Raw genomic sequence first — 18,067 nt, forward strand, 5'->3', positions numbered from 1 at the left:
ATAATTTGGGCAATGAATAAGCAGCTGTGGCTATTTTTAGCCCTGGGCAAAGGATCATCAATTAGCTTAGAGGTATTGAGCAAGAACTCTGTTTCTGGTTCGAAATAAATGGTTGATTGCCTTAACATTTGGTAGGGGCTGGGCGCCTGGGTGGCTCAGATGGTTAAGCGTCTGCCTTCGGCTCAGGTCATGATCCCAGGGTCCTGGGATCGAGTCCCGCATCGGGCTCTCTGCTCCTTGGGAGCCTGCTTCTCCCTCTGCCTCTCTCTCTCTGTCTCTCATGAATAAATAAATAAAAATCTTTAAAAAAAAAAAAAACAAAACTATCTTTAAAAAAAAAAAAAACAATTGGTAGGGGCTGATTTAAGTATCTACACAGGACTCAGGAAAAGGGTAATTTGAGATCAAGGAGTCAAGGAGCCAGATCATCTTGTGGGGTGGATACAGTCATGTTGGAAGGTATAAATGTATGACATGTGTAAATGAAAATGGGATGTAGAAAGCCTTTAAAAAACTTAGCAGGGAAAGCATATAAGAAGAAGGAAGGTAGTTGGGTGTAAGAGATTTTGGAAGTGGAAGAGACTAAAAGATGGAGTAGAATGTCATGAATCAAAACAGAAACTTAACTAAATAGTGATTACTTTCCTTTCAGAGGGGCCCTTAATAGTTCAGTATCTTTTATATTGACATTTCATATATAACCAGTATTATAAAACCTCCTAAGTGCTGTTGATTTAGATTTAACTAAGTAGTTTCTTTTGCAGTGTATTCTTTGTTGGTAGAGAATTTAGTCATAGATTTGACATCGAAATGGGCATATAATTTGCTAATTTTGTAATGTGAATGAATGGGAAAGAAGAAAGCATATCATAGCTAGACAGTGTTGGGGGTGGTTGTTCATAGGTAAGTGCTGTGGAAGATCTCTTTAAATTGTTTTTACTAATGACAAAAAATAAAGTACAAGTTTTATGCCTCCTGCACTCTAACCAGTAGGCACTTCTGGAAGCCCAGGTGCTATATACTCTGTCCTGAGTAAGTACATTTCCATCCTGGATTTTAGCTAGGAAACTTTAACCCCTCTCTAAGGGTATAGAATTATTAGTTGATTTATACTTTTTACCTATTTAGAAAAGAACTAAACTAGGGTGCCTGGGTGGCGCATTTGGTTAAGCTACTGCCTTCGGCTCAGGTCATGATCCTGGAGTCCCTGGATCGAGTCCCGCATCGGGCTCCCTGCTCGGCGGGGAGTCTGCTTCTCCCTCTGACCCTCCCCCCTCTCATGTGCTCTCTCTCTCTCTCAAATAAATAAATAAAATCTTTAAAAAAAAAAAAAAAGAACTAAACTATTTCAACTGTGATGAGACAAAATTTTTGTTGTTCTTTCATGAAATCATAAATTACATGTAATTATAGGTACCTTGTGACTAAATAGAGAAGATTAATACAAGATAGAACAAGAATTTGGAATTGAGGAAAATGGAAGATGTAAATACACTATTTCTGAAGGACAACTTATTTGCTATGCTTAATTTGTAAAACTTACCTAGAAATTTCTTTGGGGGCCAAGGTAAAAAAGAACCAAGAAGGAGGGCTACGCACAGTAGATTACATTACTCTTTTCAAAAATAATGTAAAGAATGGGGGAGAAAACAGATCATCACAAATACAGAATACATTTTCATAAAGCTCCTTCTTGTGATTTTTAATAAATTAACATACTAAAGGTAATGATATAAAAATTGTGGTCTAAGAATGTAAATAAATATACAGATAGAAATATGTATGTGTGCCTGTGTGTGTAGCCTTTACTGATCTAACTTGATTTAAGGATACAATCTGGAAGAACTGATAGCCTGTCTCTTACACGGTTTTTTTTTGTTTTTTTTTTTTAAAGATTTATTTATTTTAAGAGAGAGCTTGAGAAGGGGGGAGGGTCAGAGGGAGAAGCAGACTCCTGCTGAGCAGGGAGTCCGATTTGGGACTCGATCCTAGGTCCCTGGGATCATGACCTGAGCCGAAGGCAGATGCTTAACCAACTGAGCCACCCAGGCGCCCTTTTTGATGGTTTTTCTTAAATGACAGTTCTGTTGGCAGTTTTTGGTATTGCATTACCTCCTAACTCTGCTTCTCCACACACACCCATTTTCAACACAGTAAATAGAATGATGCTTTTTAAACCCAGGCTAAGTTACTTCTTTTTGTAAAACCCTGCAACAGACTTCTCATTTCACTCAGAGGAAAAGCTGAAATCCTACTGACCACCTTATTATTCCTCAACCATGGGTCAGGACCTTTATACTTGTTTTTATACTTTATACTTTTATACTTTATACTTCCCTATTCTTGGAACATTGTTACCCCCAGATACTTCCTTACTCCCTTTCTCTTCTCATTGAGGCCTTCCCTCACCTCCCTGTTTAAAATTTTCCTTGCTTGCACCATCCCCAACATCAGCCCCTAGTTTCTTTAACTTTTTGTGTTCTTGGTACTTTTCACCCTCTGAAGGTGTATAGTTTAGAAATTATGATTTATTTGGTTGTCGTCTACCCCCAGTAGGATATAAAACTTGATTAAGGCAGGAGTTTTTTTCTGTTTACAGCTTTCTCTCCGGTGCCTAGAATAGTGTCTGGCATGTACTATTTGTTCAGTAAATACTTGCAGAATGAATAAATGGGATTTTACATTATTTTAAAGGGCAGATCCATATACTTTGAGATGAGATGGGCAAGTGACAGGGCTGAAATTCTCTTACAAAAGTTGAAAAATCCAGCCAGATCATCTTGGCTAAATAAAAAATCATTTTATTTTACATTTATTCTGAAATAGGCTTTAGGCAAAGCCAGGGATTTCCTTGTGAAACAGCAGCTTTGAGTACAGCTTAAACACAGACAGGTACCAACTTGAAAGAGCATCTGCAGAGATGGTTTTGACTTAGGACAAATTGAAAACAAATTTTGAATCTCAAAATGACGTTATTGCATCTTTGCATATTTTTATACTACAGATTGCTTTTGGCTTATTTATAACACACACAAATAAATTATGGAATTTTACTTTAGTTATTTCTTCTAGCTGTGAATGAAAAAACAAAGATTCAGAGAGATTACATACCTTTAAGGTCACCCACCTGGAAGGATTGGAATCTGAGGATAAACTTGGATCTGACTCCAAACCCATGTTCTGTGTGTGTTCTTGTATATGCCTAGCACACTATTTGAATTGATGGTTAGATGGATAGAGGGCAGATGTATGAACATGGTAATTGTACACCAGGATTGAATGTAAGGAATATTGATGTACTGGTAGTTCTCTTATTTCTGGCTACATATATTTTTAGGCATATAAGCATTATTTTTAAAATACATTTTTAAGGGTCATGTAACTGAATTGGGGCAGATTGATATGTAAAATAATACAGAATCTGCAAGGTAATATTCTGAAATACTGACTCATTAACATTTGAATGCTTATTCGTCTTGTAGATAGAATGGATTCTGTAATGAATAAGACAGATCTCTGATGGAACTTTAATTTTAGAGAGCGTGGGAGACAAACAGTAAATAAATCTGTAATAAGTGTTATACAGAGAAGTTAAGCAGGGATATAGAATGAAGAGAGACTGGATGACTATTTAAATTGGGTGGTCAGAGAAGGCTTCAGTGTTAAGGTGATGGTTAAAATGTGAACATGAGGAGCCAATCATGTATAGGCAGACTGTAGGAACAGCTAGTGTAGAGGCTGTCAAGTGAAAACAAGCTTGTGAATTTGGGGACATTAAAAAAACAACAACAGGGGCGCCTGGGTGGCTCAGTTGGTTAAGCGACTGCCTTCAGCTCAGGTCATGATCCTGGGGTCCCTGGATTGAGTCCCGCATCGGGCTCCCTGCTCGGCGGGGAGCCTGCTTCTGCCTCTGACCCTCCCCCCTCTCATGTGCTCTCTTTCTCTTTCTCTCTCTCATTCTCTCTGTCTCAAATAAATAAATAAAATCTTTAAAAAACAACAACAACAACAACAACACATGACTCTAGTTGTCAGGGAAAGGAATGCCTCAAAATTTGGGGGGCTGGAGAAAAGAACAAGTCCTGTAACACTTGTAAACCTCAACATAAGGATTTTGGAATTGGTTCTGGTTATAATGAATTGGAAATTTTTTTTTATGTTATGTTAATCACCATACATTACATCATTAGTTTTTGATGTAGTGTTCCATGATTCATTGTTTGTGCATAACACCCAGTGCTCCATGCAGAACGTGCCCTCTTTAATACCCATCACCAGGCTAACCCATGCCCCCATCCTCCTCCCCGGAAATTGTGTTTTTTAAGCCTAGTAATCCTTGGTGTTTGTTTTGTGATGACTTTATTGAGATGAGACATAACTCATATACCATAATTCACCCATTTAAGTATAAAACTAATTTTTTAGTGTATTTACAAGGTATATATATTCACCATTATCACAATTTTAGAACATGCTTATATTCCCCAAAAGAAACTCCATACTCTTTTTTTGAAACTGTCCTCTTTAGCAGCCACTCCCCATCCTGACCGAACCCCTTAGCCAGGGCAGCCACTAATATACTTTCTGCCTATGTAGATTTTCCTATTCTGGACATTTCATATAAATGGAATCATACATTATTTGATCTTTTCTGTCTGATTTCTCTCACTTAATGTTATCAAGGCTCACCCATGTTGTAGCAGATATCAGTACTTCAGTCCGTTTTATCACTGAATAATATTCCATTATATGACTATACCACATTTTATTTATCCATTCATCAGTTGATGGACATTTAGGTTGTTTATACTTTTTGGCTATTATGAATAATGTTGTTATGAACATTCATATGTGAGTCTTTGTGTGGGCATATGTTTTCATTTCTCTTGGTTATATACCAAGAAGTAGAATTGCAGGATCATATGGTAGCTGTATGTTTAACATTTTGAGGAACTGCCAGACTATTTTCCACAGTGGCAGCATCAGTTTACATTTATACCAACAAGGTATGAGGGTTCCAATTTCTCTATATCCTTTATTGTTTGCTTTTTTGATTATAGCCATCCTAGGGTGTATGAAGTGATTTTGATTAACAGTTCCCTAATGACTAATGATGTTGAACATCCTTCTCATATTTTCTTCTAAGAGTTTTATAGTTTTAGCTCTTATATTCGGGTCTTAGATCTGTTTTGAATGAATTTTTAAGATTTTATTTATTTCTTTGACAGAGAGAGACTCAGTGAGAGAGGGAACACAAACAGGGGGAATGGGAAAGTGAGAAGCAGGCTTCCCACTGAGCAGGGAGCCCGGTGTGGGGCTCGATCCTTCATGACCTGAGCCGAAGGCATATGCTTAACAACCGAGCCACCCAGGTGCCCCGAATGAATTTTTATATATGGTATGAGGTAGGGGTCCAACTTCATTCTTTTGCATGGAGATAACCAGTTGTTTTAGCACCATTTGTTGAAAAGCTAACTCTTTCCCCATTGAAGCTATTGGAAGTTTTAAGCAAAAATGGTATGCTCAGACACATATTTAAAGAAGATCACTCTGGCTACTATATGGAGAATGTCAGCCCCTATATCTCTGAATGTTAGAATGCCAGCAAAAGCTACTGAGAATGAGCAGTTAGTGCCGTAGAACTAAGAGCAGAAACATGTGGTGTCAGAAAAGCATGAGAATAAAATGTTTCGAGAAGAGAATGTGGTCAATTTTATGGCATCCTGATGAATGATTAAAATATATAAAAAGGAGGGCGCCTGGGTGGCTCAGTTGGTTGAGCGACTGCCTTCGGCTCAGGTCATGATCCTGGAGTCTCGGGATTGAGTCCCGCATCGGGCTCCCTGCTCGGCGGGGAGCCTGCTTCTCCCTCTGACCCTCTCATGTACTCTCTCTCATTCTCGCTCTCTCAAATAAATAAATAAAATCTTTAAAAAAATAAAATAAAATAAAATATATAAAAAGGAACTAAATCCTGGATTTAGCTAGCAGAGGTTTTTGGAGACCCTTTGAAGAAGAGCAGTTTGGTAGAATAGTAGTAGCAGTAGTCATATTAGAATTGGTTGAGAAATGAACTTGGGAAGACAGAAATTAGAGAACTCTTTAAAGAAGTTTGTTGGGGAGATTTTTTTGTAGATATAGACAAACTGGTTTTAAAATTTATATGGAGGGTTGCCTGGGTGTCTCAGTTAGGCATCTGACTCTTGATCTCAGCTGGGTCTTGATATGAGGATTGTGAGTTCAAGCCTCACACTGGGCTGCACACCAGGCATGGAGCCCACATAAAAACAACAACAACTTATATGCAAATGCTAGATCAGCTAAAACAACTCTGGCAAAAATAAGTGGGAGGAATCTATCTGGTTTTAAGACTTTATTTAGCTACAGTAATCAAGACAGTATGGCATTTGGGGCCGCATAGACACATAGGTCATTGGAACAAAAAGAAAAACCCAGAAATAGACTGGGTTATGGTTGATTGATTTTTTGTCACAGGTGCAAAAGCAATTCAATGAAGAAAGGCTATTTCCTCAACATTTTCAACAAATGGTGCTAGAGTAGTTGACATCCATAAGTAAAAACATGAACCTCTACTTAAAATTCACACATGTACAAAAATTAACTCAAAATGTATCATCTATCTATCTATCTATCTATCTATCTATCTATCTATCTATCTATCTAGACAGAGAAAGCACAAGCAGGGGGAGCGGCGGGCAGAGGGAGAGGGAGAAGCGGGCTTCGCACTGAGCAGGGCGCCCAACGTGGGGCTCGATCCCAAGACCCTGGGATCATGACCTGAGCCGAAGGCAGATGTTTAACCGACTGAGCCACCCAGGTGCCCCTGTATCATCAGTTTAAATATAAAATATAAAACCATAGACTTTTAGAAGAAAACATAGAAAATCTTTGGGACCTAAGACTAGGTGAAGAGTTCTTAGGTATAACACTAAAACCATGATCCATAAAAGATTTTTTAAAAATCAGTAATTTGGATTTCAGTATTTAAAACTTTCACTCCCAGAAGACCCTGTCAAGAAATTAAAAAACTAGGTACAAAACTCTCAACATGTAGCAGTGTTTAAAAAAAAAAACCAAAAAAAAGACGGCAAACAATCCAATTAGAAAATGGACAGAAAAGAACAGCCATTTCACCAGAGAGGATATATGGATGGCAAATAATTACATGAAAAAATGTTCACCATCATTAGCCATAGAGAAATACAAATTTAAATGATGATATCACTACATGCCTTATTTATTAGATTAAAATAAAAAATAGTGACAACACCAAATGCTAATGGATGCGGGGAAACTGGATCTGTTACCTTGCTAGTTGGAATGTAAGGTGGTACAGCCATTCTAGAAAAGTTTCGTAGTTTCTTATAAATGTAAACATATCATATGACTTAGCAGTAACATTCCTGGGTATTCATCCCAAAGAAATGAAAACTTATGTACACACAGGAACTTGTACATAATTATTCATAGCAGCTTTATTTGTAATGGGCCAAAGACTGGAAACAACCCAATGTCCTTCCACGGGTGAGTAATTAAACAAATTGTGGTATGTCCATACAATGGAATACTATTCAGCAGTAAAATGGAACAGACTAGTGTTACATGCAACAACTTGGATGGATCTCAAGGAGATCATGGTGAAAAAAGTGGAAGATGACCATTTCGAAAGGTTGTATATAGCATGATTCCATTTATATAGCATTCTGGAAATGACAAAATCATAGATATGGACAACACATTATTGGCTAGGATGTAGGGACTAAAGGAGATAGAGGGGTGATGCAGCAGTTTTCTGTCAGTGTTTGTGGTGGTGACAACACAAATCTATACATCTGATAAAATTGCAGAGAACTACATACATGCATGCATGTGTGCCCACACACACATACGAGTGTATGTTAAAAAAGAAAAGTAGACTTTAAATAAGGTCTTTTGATTGTACCAATGTAAATTTCCTCGTTTTGCTTTTGTACTATGGTGTAAGATATTACCATTGGGGAGAACTGGGTAAAGGATACGCAAGACTTCTTTGTCCTATTTTTGTAACTTCCTGTGAGACTATAATTATTTTAAAATAAAAGTTAAAAAAAAAGTTTGCTAGGGAGGGGAACAGAGAAATGTGATGTTAGTTGGAGGGGTGTAGGGCTGAGAGTGGGGTTTTTTGTTTTAATTTTGCTTTTTTAGAAAAGGGGATACTGAAACATGTATGTATGCTGATGAGAATGATCCATAAAAGGAAGAAATTGGTGATGCAAACAAGAGGGGGAAATTACAGGAGCAAAATACATGTCTCGGATCTTTGGCATGAAGGAATTGAAAAATACTATTTACATATTTCCATCTTGTTACTTAAAAATGAGGTTATCTTTACAGCATTTTGTAAATGATCCTAAAGGTAAATGTGGCTGTGCTATGGTTTAACGCTTTAATGTTCTAAACATTCCACGTGCTTTTGTGTTATGTTATGGAACTAGATCACTGAATAAAATGGAATTTCAGGAGTTTTTATCACACTTGCTGGTGTTCATTTTAAAATAACTTAAAAGAGTTTTATGTGTCATTTTTCTGTGGGTTTCCCTCCCAGATTTTCATCCACTATAGGTAGGTCATGAATTTCCTTTGACTAAAAAAAGTTACACACACACACACACACACACGCACACACACATATATATTTGTATGAATAAACCATAATTATTTTCCATTTAAGAATTAAGTGAGTGGTGGTACTGTTTTGCTTTGTAGCATATAGTGGATTTAATGTTAATCTTACCAAACCATTCTACTGTTTTGCCCTTTATCTCGAATGTCATAATATCAAAATGCTCAATACAGATTATTGCTGTTTATTTCAGGGATACGGCAGGCCAGGAACGATTTCACACCATCACAACCTCCTACTACAGAGGGGCAATGGGTATCATGCTAGTATATGACATCACCAATGGTAAAAGTTTTGAAAACATCAGCAAATGGCTTAGAAACATAGATGAGGTAAGACCTAGAAATTGTATAAACCCTTTATAAAGACCATTTTTTGTGTTTAGTTAAGAATAATTCTAAATGATGTTTAGGATATAATGTACTGTTATTATTATTGAGTTATTTCTACTTCTTAAAGGTTAATGTTATATTTTATCTACCTTTCCCTTAAATATTTGGGTAAGTCTATCTAGAACCCCATCCAAGGCAATTACTAACTTACCCAAAAAACTTTATATACAGCCATCTTATAAGATGGTCCCATGTAGAAGCTACCAGTGGTTTTACACACCTCTCTCTAAACACAAGCAGGGGGAGTGGGAGAGGAAGAAGCAGACTTCCCATGGAGCAAGGGCCCGATGTGGGACTTGATCCCAGGACCCTGGGATCATGACCTGAGCCGAAGGCAGACACTTAACAACTGAGCCACCCAGGCGCCCCTAAATGAATTCTTTCTCAGTGAATTTTTATTGAATGAATGAATTAACTAAATTTTTCAGTAGTAATTTAAAACAACAGAAACGTCAGATCATTTCTAGACATTTTGAAAGATACAGAGTAGTAATGCGGTAAAAACCTAACCAAGAAAATAGTGCCATATTGCATGTGAAGATGTCAGTTTTTATAAGGTAAAATGTGTGTCAAAGCCAGTTTGTTTCTGTTCTGCAATATAGGTAGCTTCTTGTTGAAATTATTTTTCATGTCTTATTGCAGCCTGCTGGGCTTTGGATTTCCTTAAGGCTAACACCTTAAAGCACTTTTGGCTAGAAGACCAAGTGTTAAGCCAGTATTAGACTCATGATAATGATATCTCATTGGTAGCAATCCTGACAACTCATTACTAACTTTTCCATCGCTGCAATAAATCTTCAAAGAGAGGGGTGCCTGGGTGGCTCAGTTGGTTAAGTGTCTGCCTTCGGCTCAGGTCATGATCCCAGGGTCCTGGGATCGAGCCCCGCATCGGGCTCCCTGCTCAGTGGGAAGCCTGCTTCTCCCTCTCGCTCTGCCTGCTTTTACTCCCTCTCTCTGTCAAATAAATAAAATCTTTTTAAAAAAATCTTCAAAGAGATGCCTGTTAGTATTTAATAATCAGTTAATGATACACAGATTTTTTTTTTTTTAAGATTTTATTTATTTATTAGACAGAGACACAGAGAGGGAACACAAGCAGAGGGAGTGGGAGAGGGAGAAACAGGCTTCCCGCTGAGCAGGGATCCTAATGCGGGGCTCGATCCCAGGGCCCCAGGATCACGACCTGAGCCGAAGGCAGGCGCTTAATGACTGAGCCATCCAGGCGCCCCAACAATACACAGATTTTTTTAAACAAAAAAGGCTCCATTTTGGATTTTCTTAGCCTTTATTTTATGATTTAGCCAAGTAGCACGTATAGTAGGAGCAATTGATAAAGAGACTGTGCATTGTTTTTCCAACAGCTTTCCAGAATCTGTGACGTGAACTGGATATCCTACAATTCAGTCCTATTCTGACGCTAACTGCCTAGCCTTAGTGTCAGATTCCCCAAGTTTAAGGACTACCCTTCCTTCAAATGTTAAGTCCTAGGTCCCCTCAGCCACCCATACTTCTGTCTGACTTGGCTACACATTTGGGGGTTCCCAGGACCCACTTTCGGGTTCAATAGTTGGCTAGAATGACTCCTAGAATTCAGGAAAGTGTTTTTATTTACATTTATAATTTTATTATAAAGGATACAGTGCAGGAACAGCTAAATGGAAGAGATGAACAGGCAAGGTGTGGGAGTTGGGGAACAGAGAGCGCCCATGCCATCTCTGGACATGCCACCCTCTGGGCATTTTGATGTGTTCATCACCAACCTGGAAGAGGTCCCCTCACTTCATTGTTTCAGAATTTTGATTCAGGTTTTACTGCATAGGTATGGTTAGTTAAATCATTGGCCTCTGGTGATTAAACTTAATCTCTAGCCCCCTTCACCTCATGGGACGTAGGGGAGTGGCTGAAAGTTCCAAATCTTTTTTTTATTTTTATTTTTTATTTGCGAGGAGGGAGAGAGAGAGAGAGCATGAGCAGGGAGAGGGAGAAGCAGACTCCCCACTGAGCAAGGAGCCTGATGCTGGGCTTGATCCTAGGACCTGGAGATCATGACCTGAGCTGAAGGCAGACCCCTTTAGACCCTTAATAGACTGAGCCACCCAGGTGCCCCTTGAAAGTTCCAATTCTTTAATCATGTTTGGTTCCTCTAGTGACCAGCTTCCATTGTGAAGCTCTGTAGGCCACCCCTCTGCCCTAGTTCTTCATTACCATAAACTTAGGTAGGTAGAAAGGGCCCTGTTAAGAACAACAGAAGACACTCTGTCACTCAGGAAATTAGGAGTTCTGTGCCAGGGCACCAAGGCCAAATACGTTTTTTTATTTATATTATAGCCTTATGCACTTCGTAGGCCGGATGGCTTCAGTTTCCCAACATGAGAATTAAGATACAGAAAACTCAGCCATTAAAAAGAAAATCTGTTTTTCTGACATATAAGAGATTGGTGTTGCCTAATTTTCACTTTGTTGTAGAAATTAAAGCTTTAACTGAAAAAAAGCTGAATTGATCCAGCAACATTTTAAAAGGATTATATATCATGGTCAAGAGGAATTTACTTAGGAATGCAAGGGTGGTTCAATATAAGAAGTCAAATCAGTCTGATACACTGTCTTTTTATTTTATTTTATTTTTTAAGATTTTATTTATTTGAGAGAGAGAGAGAGGGAATGAGCAGTGGGGAGGGGCAGAGGGAGAGGGAGAAGCAGACTCCTTGCTGAGCAGGGAGCCCGACTTGGGGTTCGATCCCAGGACGCCAAGATCACAACCTAAGCCAAAGGTAGACACTTAACTGACTGAGCCACCCAGGTGTCCTTGTAATACACCATCTTTTTTTTTTTTAATTAAAGATTTTATTTATTTATTTATCTGACCGAGAGCGTGCACGAGCACAAGCAGGCAGAGCAGCAGACAGAGAAGGTGAGAGAAGCAGGTTCCCCGCTGAGCAGGGAGCCCAACACGGGGCTTGATCCCAGAACCCTGGGATCATGACCTGAACTGAAGGCAGACACTTAACCGACTGAGCCACCCAAGTGCCCCGTGTAATACACCATATTGATAAAAGACAAAAACCATATTATTATGCCAACAGACACAGAAAAAAAATTGACAAAATCCAACATCCTTTCATGATAAAAACACTCAGAAAACTAGAAATAGAACATCCTTAGCCTAGTAAAGGACATCTGTGAAAATCCCACAGCGAACAGCGTACCTGTCCTTACAATCAAGAAAATGAGAAGTATGCCAGTACTGTTCAGAATTGTAGTGGAGGTTCTAGCCAGGGCAGTTAGGGAGAGAAGAAAAGGGGGAAATCCATATTGGGAGGGAAAACTGTATATGTAAATAATGAGATTTTGTATATAGAAAATCCTAAGGAGGGGTGCCTGGGTGGCTCAGTCAGTTAAGCCTCTGCCTATGGTTCAGGTCATGATCACAGGGTCCTGGGATCGAGCCCCACATTGGGCTTCCTGCTCCGTGGGGATCTGGCTTTCCCCCGCCCCCCATCCCTCCCTCTGCTTGTGTGCTCCCTCTCTCCCTCTCTCACTCAAATAAAATCTTTTTTTTTTTTTGAAGACAGAGCATAAGCAGGGGGAGTAGCAGGCAGAGAGAGAGGGAGAAGCAGGTTCCCTACTGATCAGGGACCCCAATGTGGGGCTTGATCCGAGGACCCTGGGATTATGACCTGAGCCGAAGGCAGATGCTTAACCGACTGAGCCATCCAGGCACCCCATCAAATAAATAGATCTTAAAAAAAAAAGGAAAGGAAGGAGGGAAGGAAGGAAGGAAGGGAAAGAAAGGAAGAAAGAAAGAAAGAGAAAAAATCCCAAGGAATATACACCAAAAAATAAAACTGTTAGAATGGATGAGCAAGTTCAGTAAGCTTGGAGGATACAAGATCAGTATACAAAAGTCAATTGTATTTCTATACCCTAGCAGTGAATAATCCAAAAATGAAATTAAGAATATAATTCCATTTACAGTAGCATCAAAAAGAAGAAAAACTAGTTAGGAAAAATTTAACCAAAGATGTACAAACTTACATACTGATAACCATAAAGTGTTAAAAGAAATTAAAGATCCATGTAATTGGAAAGACACCCATGTTTATGAATTGGAAGATTTCACACTGTTAAGATGGCAGCACTAGCCAAAGTGATGTGCAGACTCGGTGTAATCCTATCAAAATCCCAGCTGCTATCTTGGGGGGTAGGGTGGGGGGTTGACAGGCTGATCTTAAAATTTATATGGTGTGCAGGCATAGGACCCAGAATAGTCAAACAGGCTTTGATATGAGGAATGACATTTAAGCTGAGATCTGAAGAAATGAGTAAAAGTTACCCAGAAAAGGATAGGGTGGGCGCCTGGGTGGCTCAGTCGTTAAGCGTCTGACTTCGGCTCAGGTCGTGATCCCAGAGTCCTGGGATCGAGCCCCACGTCGGGCTCCCTGCTCGGCGGGAAGCCTGCTTCTCCCTCTCCCACTCCCCCTGCTTGTGTTCCTGTTCTCGCTGTCTCTCTCTGTCATATAAATAAATAAAATCTTTAAAAAAAAAAAAAAAAGAAAAGGATAGGGTTGGTGGAAAGAATGTAATCGATTCAAATTTAAGACAAATCTCAAAGTACTTTCGTTATCTAGAGAACTTAACTACCTTGACTGTAGATACATTCAGGGAAAGGAGTGTTGGGCCAAAGATAGATGATTTGCAAATATTTTTCTTACTCCAGGGGATGGTTGTCTTTTCACTCTGATAGTGACCTTTGACACACCAAAGTTTTTAATTTTGATGAAGTATAATTTGCCTATTTTTTCTTTTGTTGCCTATACTTTTGGTGTCATATCCAAGACACCATTGCCAAATCCAGTGTCATAAAATTTTTCTCCTATATTTTCTTTCTGAATTTTATAGTTGTTTTTTTTTTTTAGATTTTATTTATTTATTTGACAGAGAGAGACACAGCGAGAGAGGGAACACAAGCAGGGGGAGAGGGAGAGGGAGAAGCAGGCTTCCTGCCGAGCAGGGAGCCCGATGCGGGGGCCATGACCTGGGCCGAAGGCAGACGCTCAGTGACTGAGCCATCCAGGCGTCCCCTGAATTTTATAGTTTTAGGTCTTACATTTAGGCCTTTGATCCACTCTGAGTTCATTTTTGTATATGGTGTAAGTTAAGGGTCCAACTTCATTCTTCCACATATTGAGATCTGGTATGCCCAAGACCATTTTTTGAAAAGACTATTCCATTGAATGGGCTTGGCACTCTTGTTGAAAATCCTGCATGCAAGGGATTATTTCTTGGCTCTCTGTCCTGTTTATTCATGTACATATCTTTATGCCAGTAGCACACTCTTGATTATTGTAGCTTTGTAGTAAGTTTTGTAATCAGGGAGTAAGTATGAATCTTCCAGCTTTGTACTTTTTTTTCAAGATCATTTTGGCTGTTCAGAGTCCCTCAAGGTTGCATATGAATTTCAGGGATGGATTTTTCTATTTGTGCAAATGATATTGTTAGGATTTCAGTAGAGCAAACATTTGTTTTTAACTGATTTTTCTGCATGGGATCTTCTTGTGCCCTAGCAGTGTAGCTTTTTGAGATTTTAAGAGCTCTGTAGAATTTTTAATTAAGGCTTCTACAGGGTAATACTCATTATCTAAAATCATGATCCAGCTTGGATTGAGATTATGCATAAGAGATTTCATTTCAGATCTTTTGCCTGTATCTTCAGTTTTGGTGAGAATACATCTAGAAACTAGACAGCCTCCTATTGGGGTAAAATAATATTTGACAGCGTCATGTCTTAGGAATTATGTTTCCTTTTCTAAGTAATTTACGAATTTGTGTAGGCTTTTTAGCATGGGGTGATTTCAGGGTGATTGCTTTAAAACTTCCAGATTACTAAAATGACACTGAAAATTGAGAAAAATAAAGTCATCTTTAGAGAATATTAAGCTATAAGTCATGGTATATGATGTAAATTAAATCTTCATTCCATTGTAGCATGCCAATGAAGATGTGGAAAGGATGTTACTAGGAAACAAATGTGATATGGATGATAAAAGAGTTGTACCTAAAGGAAAAGGAGAACAGGTAAAAAGCTATGAATGAAACTAATATGCTGCCCTTTCTTTGTGAAGATGGTATCGCATTTGGTAGTGGTAATGGACTGTGCTGAACTATTCACATTGTTTTATAAATGCTGTGGGAAACAGTTTATCATTTGAATGAATTTTTTCAGTGTATATCTAACAGGTGTGGGAGAATCAAACCTTTGGTAGTAGTATTTTCAACTGTATTTAAACTACAAAGAGGGAAAAATACAAATCAGTGATCCTCAGTTTTTTAACTTAAGACTTTAAGTACCTCAGAGTATTTGAAGTAAACTCATGAAGTGAGGAGTGGATTCTTTTATTATTATTTTTGTTTACTTATTTATTTTTGAAAGAACTTGACCATTTGAATCGTGACCCATTGAAGTACTCTGCTTTATATAACCCAGTAGGGACTGCTTCCTTTAGAATATTATTATTTCCTACAGGGTGCTAAAGTCAACAGTTGGCACTCTATGCTTGATAATTTTGTGATGACATTTTGCTTCTATTTTAGATTGCAAGGGAGCATGGTATTAGATTTTTTGAGACTAGTGCAAAAGCAAATATAAACATCGAAAAGGCTTTCCTCACATTAGCTGAAGATATCCTTCGAAAGGTAAGATCCTATTTTTACTTCCCAAGGTGCCCAGTGTCACAGTTCTTTTTTGAAGTACTGGATTAACATACAGAAATTAGATTTTGGTGGTATTGTTCCTAAATGTTTACCTATCACCAGTATCTAACCCTCTAAAGTGAAGTAGGAACTGGGGGGAACAGTGAGCCATTAGAAATCTGTAGCGTCTGGTCACGGTAACACTCTTCTGAGCTCCCTCACTGACTCTCAAGTCCCCAGTGTCATGCTCCTTTTTTCAGCTTTTTGTCTGGTCTATGGTCTTATGGTTCTTCTGTTTACTTTTGGACTCACTTCTCTTACACATTCTTTGCATTTCCATAGATAGTTTTTTAAAATTTAAGATAATAGTTACTGCTACAGAATCACTTTCTTCCAACTATATAGTCATTTCTAAGGTGTGCCAGTAAAGAGCGTGTATATATGATATAGTGAATAAATCCATCCCTATATTTCATTTAGCCAGTCATTTCAATCTGTAGTATTTTAAAAATTGCTGAAATATGATCCCAGGGAATTCATTTTACTTCAGGGTTAGTTTTCTGGGTTTAATTTGTGAATCCCCATACTTACCAATGAGTAACTTGTAGCAAAATTGGGAAATCTGATTCTCATAGGATTCCTCAAATGACTATAGTATGCAGATTTGGTTATGAATCCTGAGTTGTCTGTTCAATCTGTATGATACATTTAAATGCACATAAAAACAGAAAAAATCTGATACAGCTCCTAAAGGAGAAGCAGGCATTGTATAGGAGAAAATGTAATTGCTTCTGGTAACCTTTCTATGTTTATGATTGAAATGACAGTATTTTTTCAAAAACCAATCCCCAAATTAAAAAGTATATATATCTATAAAACATAAGCTGTAATAGAGATGGCATCTCAAATATAAATTGAGTGAAATTTGGGAGAAATCAAACAACTTAATTTTTTATAGTGAAATGTTATCCGTTAACTATAATTGTGTGTTCAAACCAGAAAAAAGTTGGTCAGTTATATTGCTATTCACAGTGACTATAAAAGTTGTGTCCTTCCACCTCTGCCTGGTATCTATAATATATCGAGTAATAAAAAGCATGTTAGGATATAATACATGTAGTACGATCTTATTTTTAAAAATTATGTATGATACCAAACACATGCATATGCATGTGCACACATATGTTTGGTTATGTTTAGCAAATAAAGATCTGGAAGGGTCTATACCAAACTTAAATAGTGAGTATTCCAAGTGGGTGACGGTGGTAAGGGGAAGGAGACACAGAACAGAATTACACAATGACTCTTACGTTTATATAGTTTTGTTTAGAAAATTTAATGTATCTTTTTAAAGTTATAAAAACAACTTAAAAATTTTTTAAATATTCTTTCACAGTATGTAAAGGTAAAACCCCGTGAATTCCTTGAGGAATTTTTATATTTGAAAATATTCCTGTGAGAAATAAAAATAGAAGAATAGAAAAATAAAGTACTAGAGGGACAAGGAAAAATGTTCGTATTTTTAAATGAAGGAAATAACAGGAATAGAAAAATCCTCTTTTAATTAGTGGAATACTTTGCATTTCAGAGTTTCGTAGGTCACAGTGAAAAATTATTCATTACCCACAGAATTTACCATAACACTTGTTGAAATACTCTTGTCTCTTGTGTTCTTTCTCTTTCTGGATTTTTTGGTTTTCTCCATTGTTTTTGATTTTTTTCTGTCCATACTGTATCCCTTGATTTTCTCACTAATCTTGGCATTTTTTTAAAAAATATAATGCTTATGTAGTCTTATAACCTGTGTCCCAGTATGATAGATCTTCCTTGTTATAGTAAAGGTTAAAAATTATGGGTACACCAATAAAGATCTCAGTCTGGAGTCTTCCCCATGTAGGCACGCCCCAATGTGAGGTCCCATTTTTTTCTCATACACATACATATGCTTTTTGATGTGGTAAAGTTAGGAGTTAAAACATCAAACATAAACTTACTTTACATTGACGTATGGGAAATACAGGAGTGCTTCCTAACTAGCAGCTCTCTGTGCCATGATTTCTCTCCAGAGTTAGTAAAAGAAAAATTAACTTCAGAATGAAAGCAATTTAAAACATTTTTAACTTAATTATTTGAATAGGTAATTCATTCTCATGGTTCAAACATTTAAAATAAGGAGAGTGCAAGTGCAGAGAAGTTTCCCACCACATTCTCCCAACTCCTCATTCCTCCCCCACAGGTAACCAATGTAATTAACCTCTTAATTATTAATATATGAGTAAATACGAATATATATTTTTATTCC

The 18,067-nt window shown here is 37.8% G+C and overlaps 1 protein-coding gene across 1 annotated transcript in view; it reads left to right on the top strand.

Moving 5' to 3' along the window:
• The window catches only part of RAB10 (RAB10, member RAS oncogene family), an 89,512-nt gene that overhangs the window by 66,494 nt on the left and 4,951 nt on the right, over positions 1-18,067 (top strand). Inside the window, exons 3-5 of the mRNA XM_035000728.1 lie at positions 8,877-9,015; positions 15,061-15,150; positions 15,667-15,768. Of these exons, the coding sequence (XP_034856619.1) occupies positions 8,877-9,015; positions 15,061-15,150; positions 15,667-15,768 (331 nt within the window). The remainder of the gene's footprint in view (positions 1-8,876; positions 9,016-15,060; positions 15,151-15,666; positions 15,769-18,067) is intronic.

The sequence above is a fragment of the Mirounga leonina genome, unplaced genomic scaffold, assembly GCF_011800145.1.
Source record: "Mirounga leonina isolate KUSES-001 unplaced genomic scaffold, KU_Mleo_1.0 Mir_125, whole genome shotgun sequence".
NCBI lineage: Eukaryota > Metazoa > Chordata > Mammalia > Carnivora > Phocidae > Mirounga > Mirounga leonina.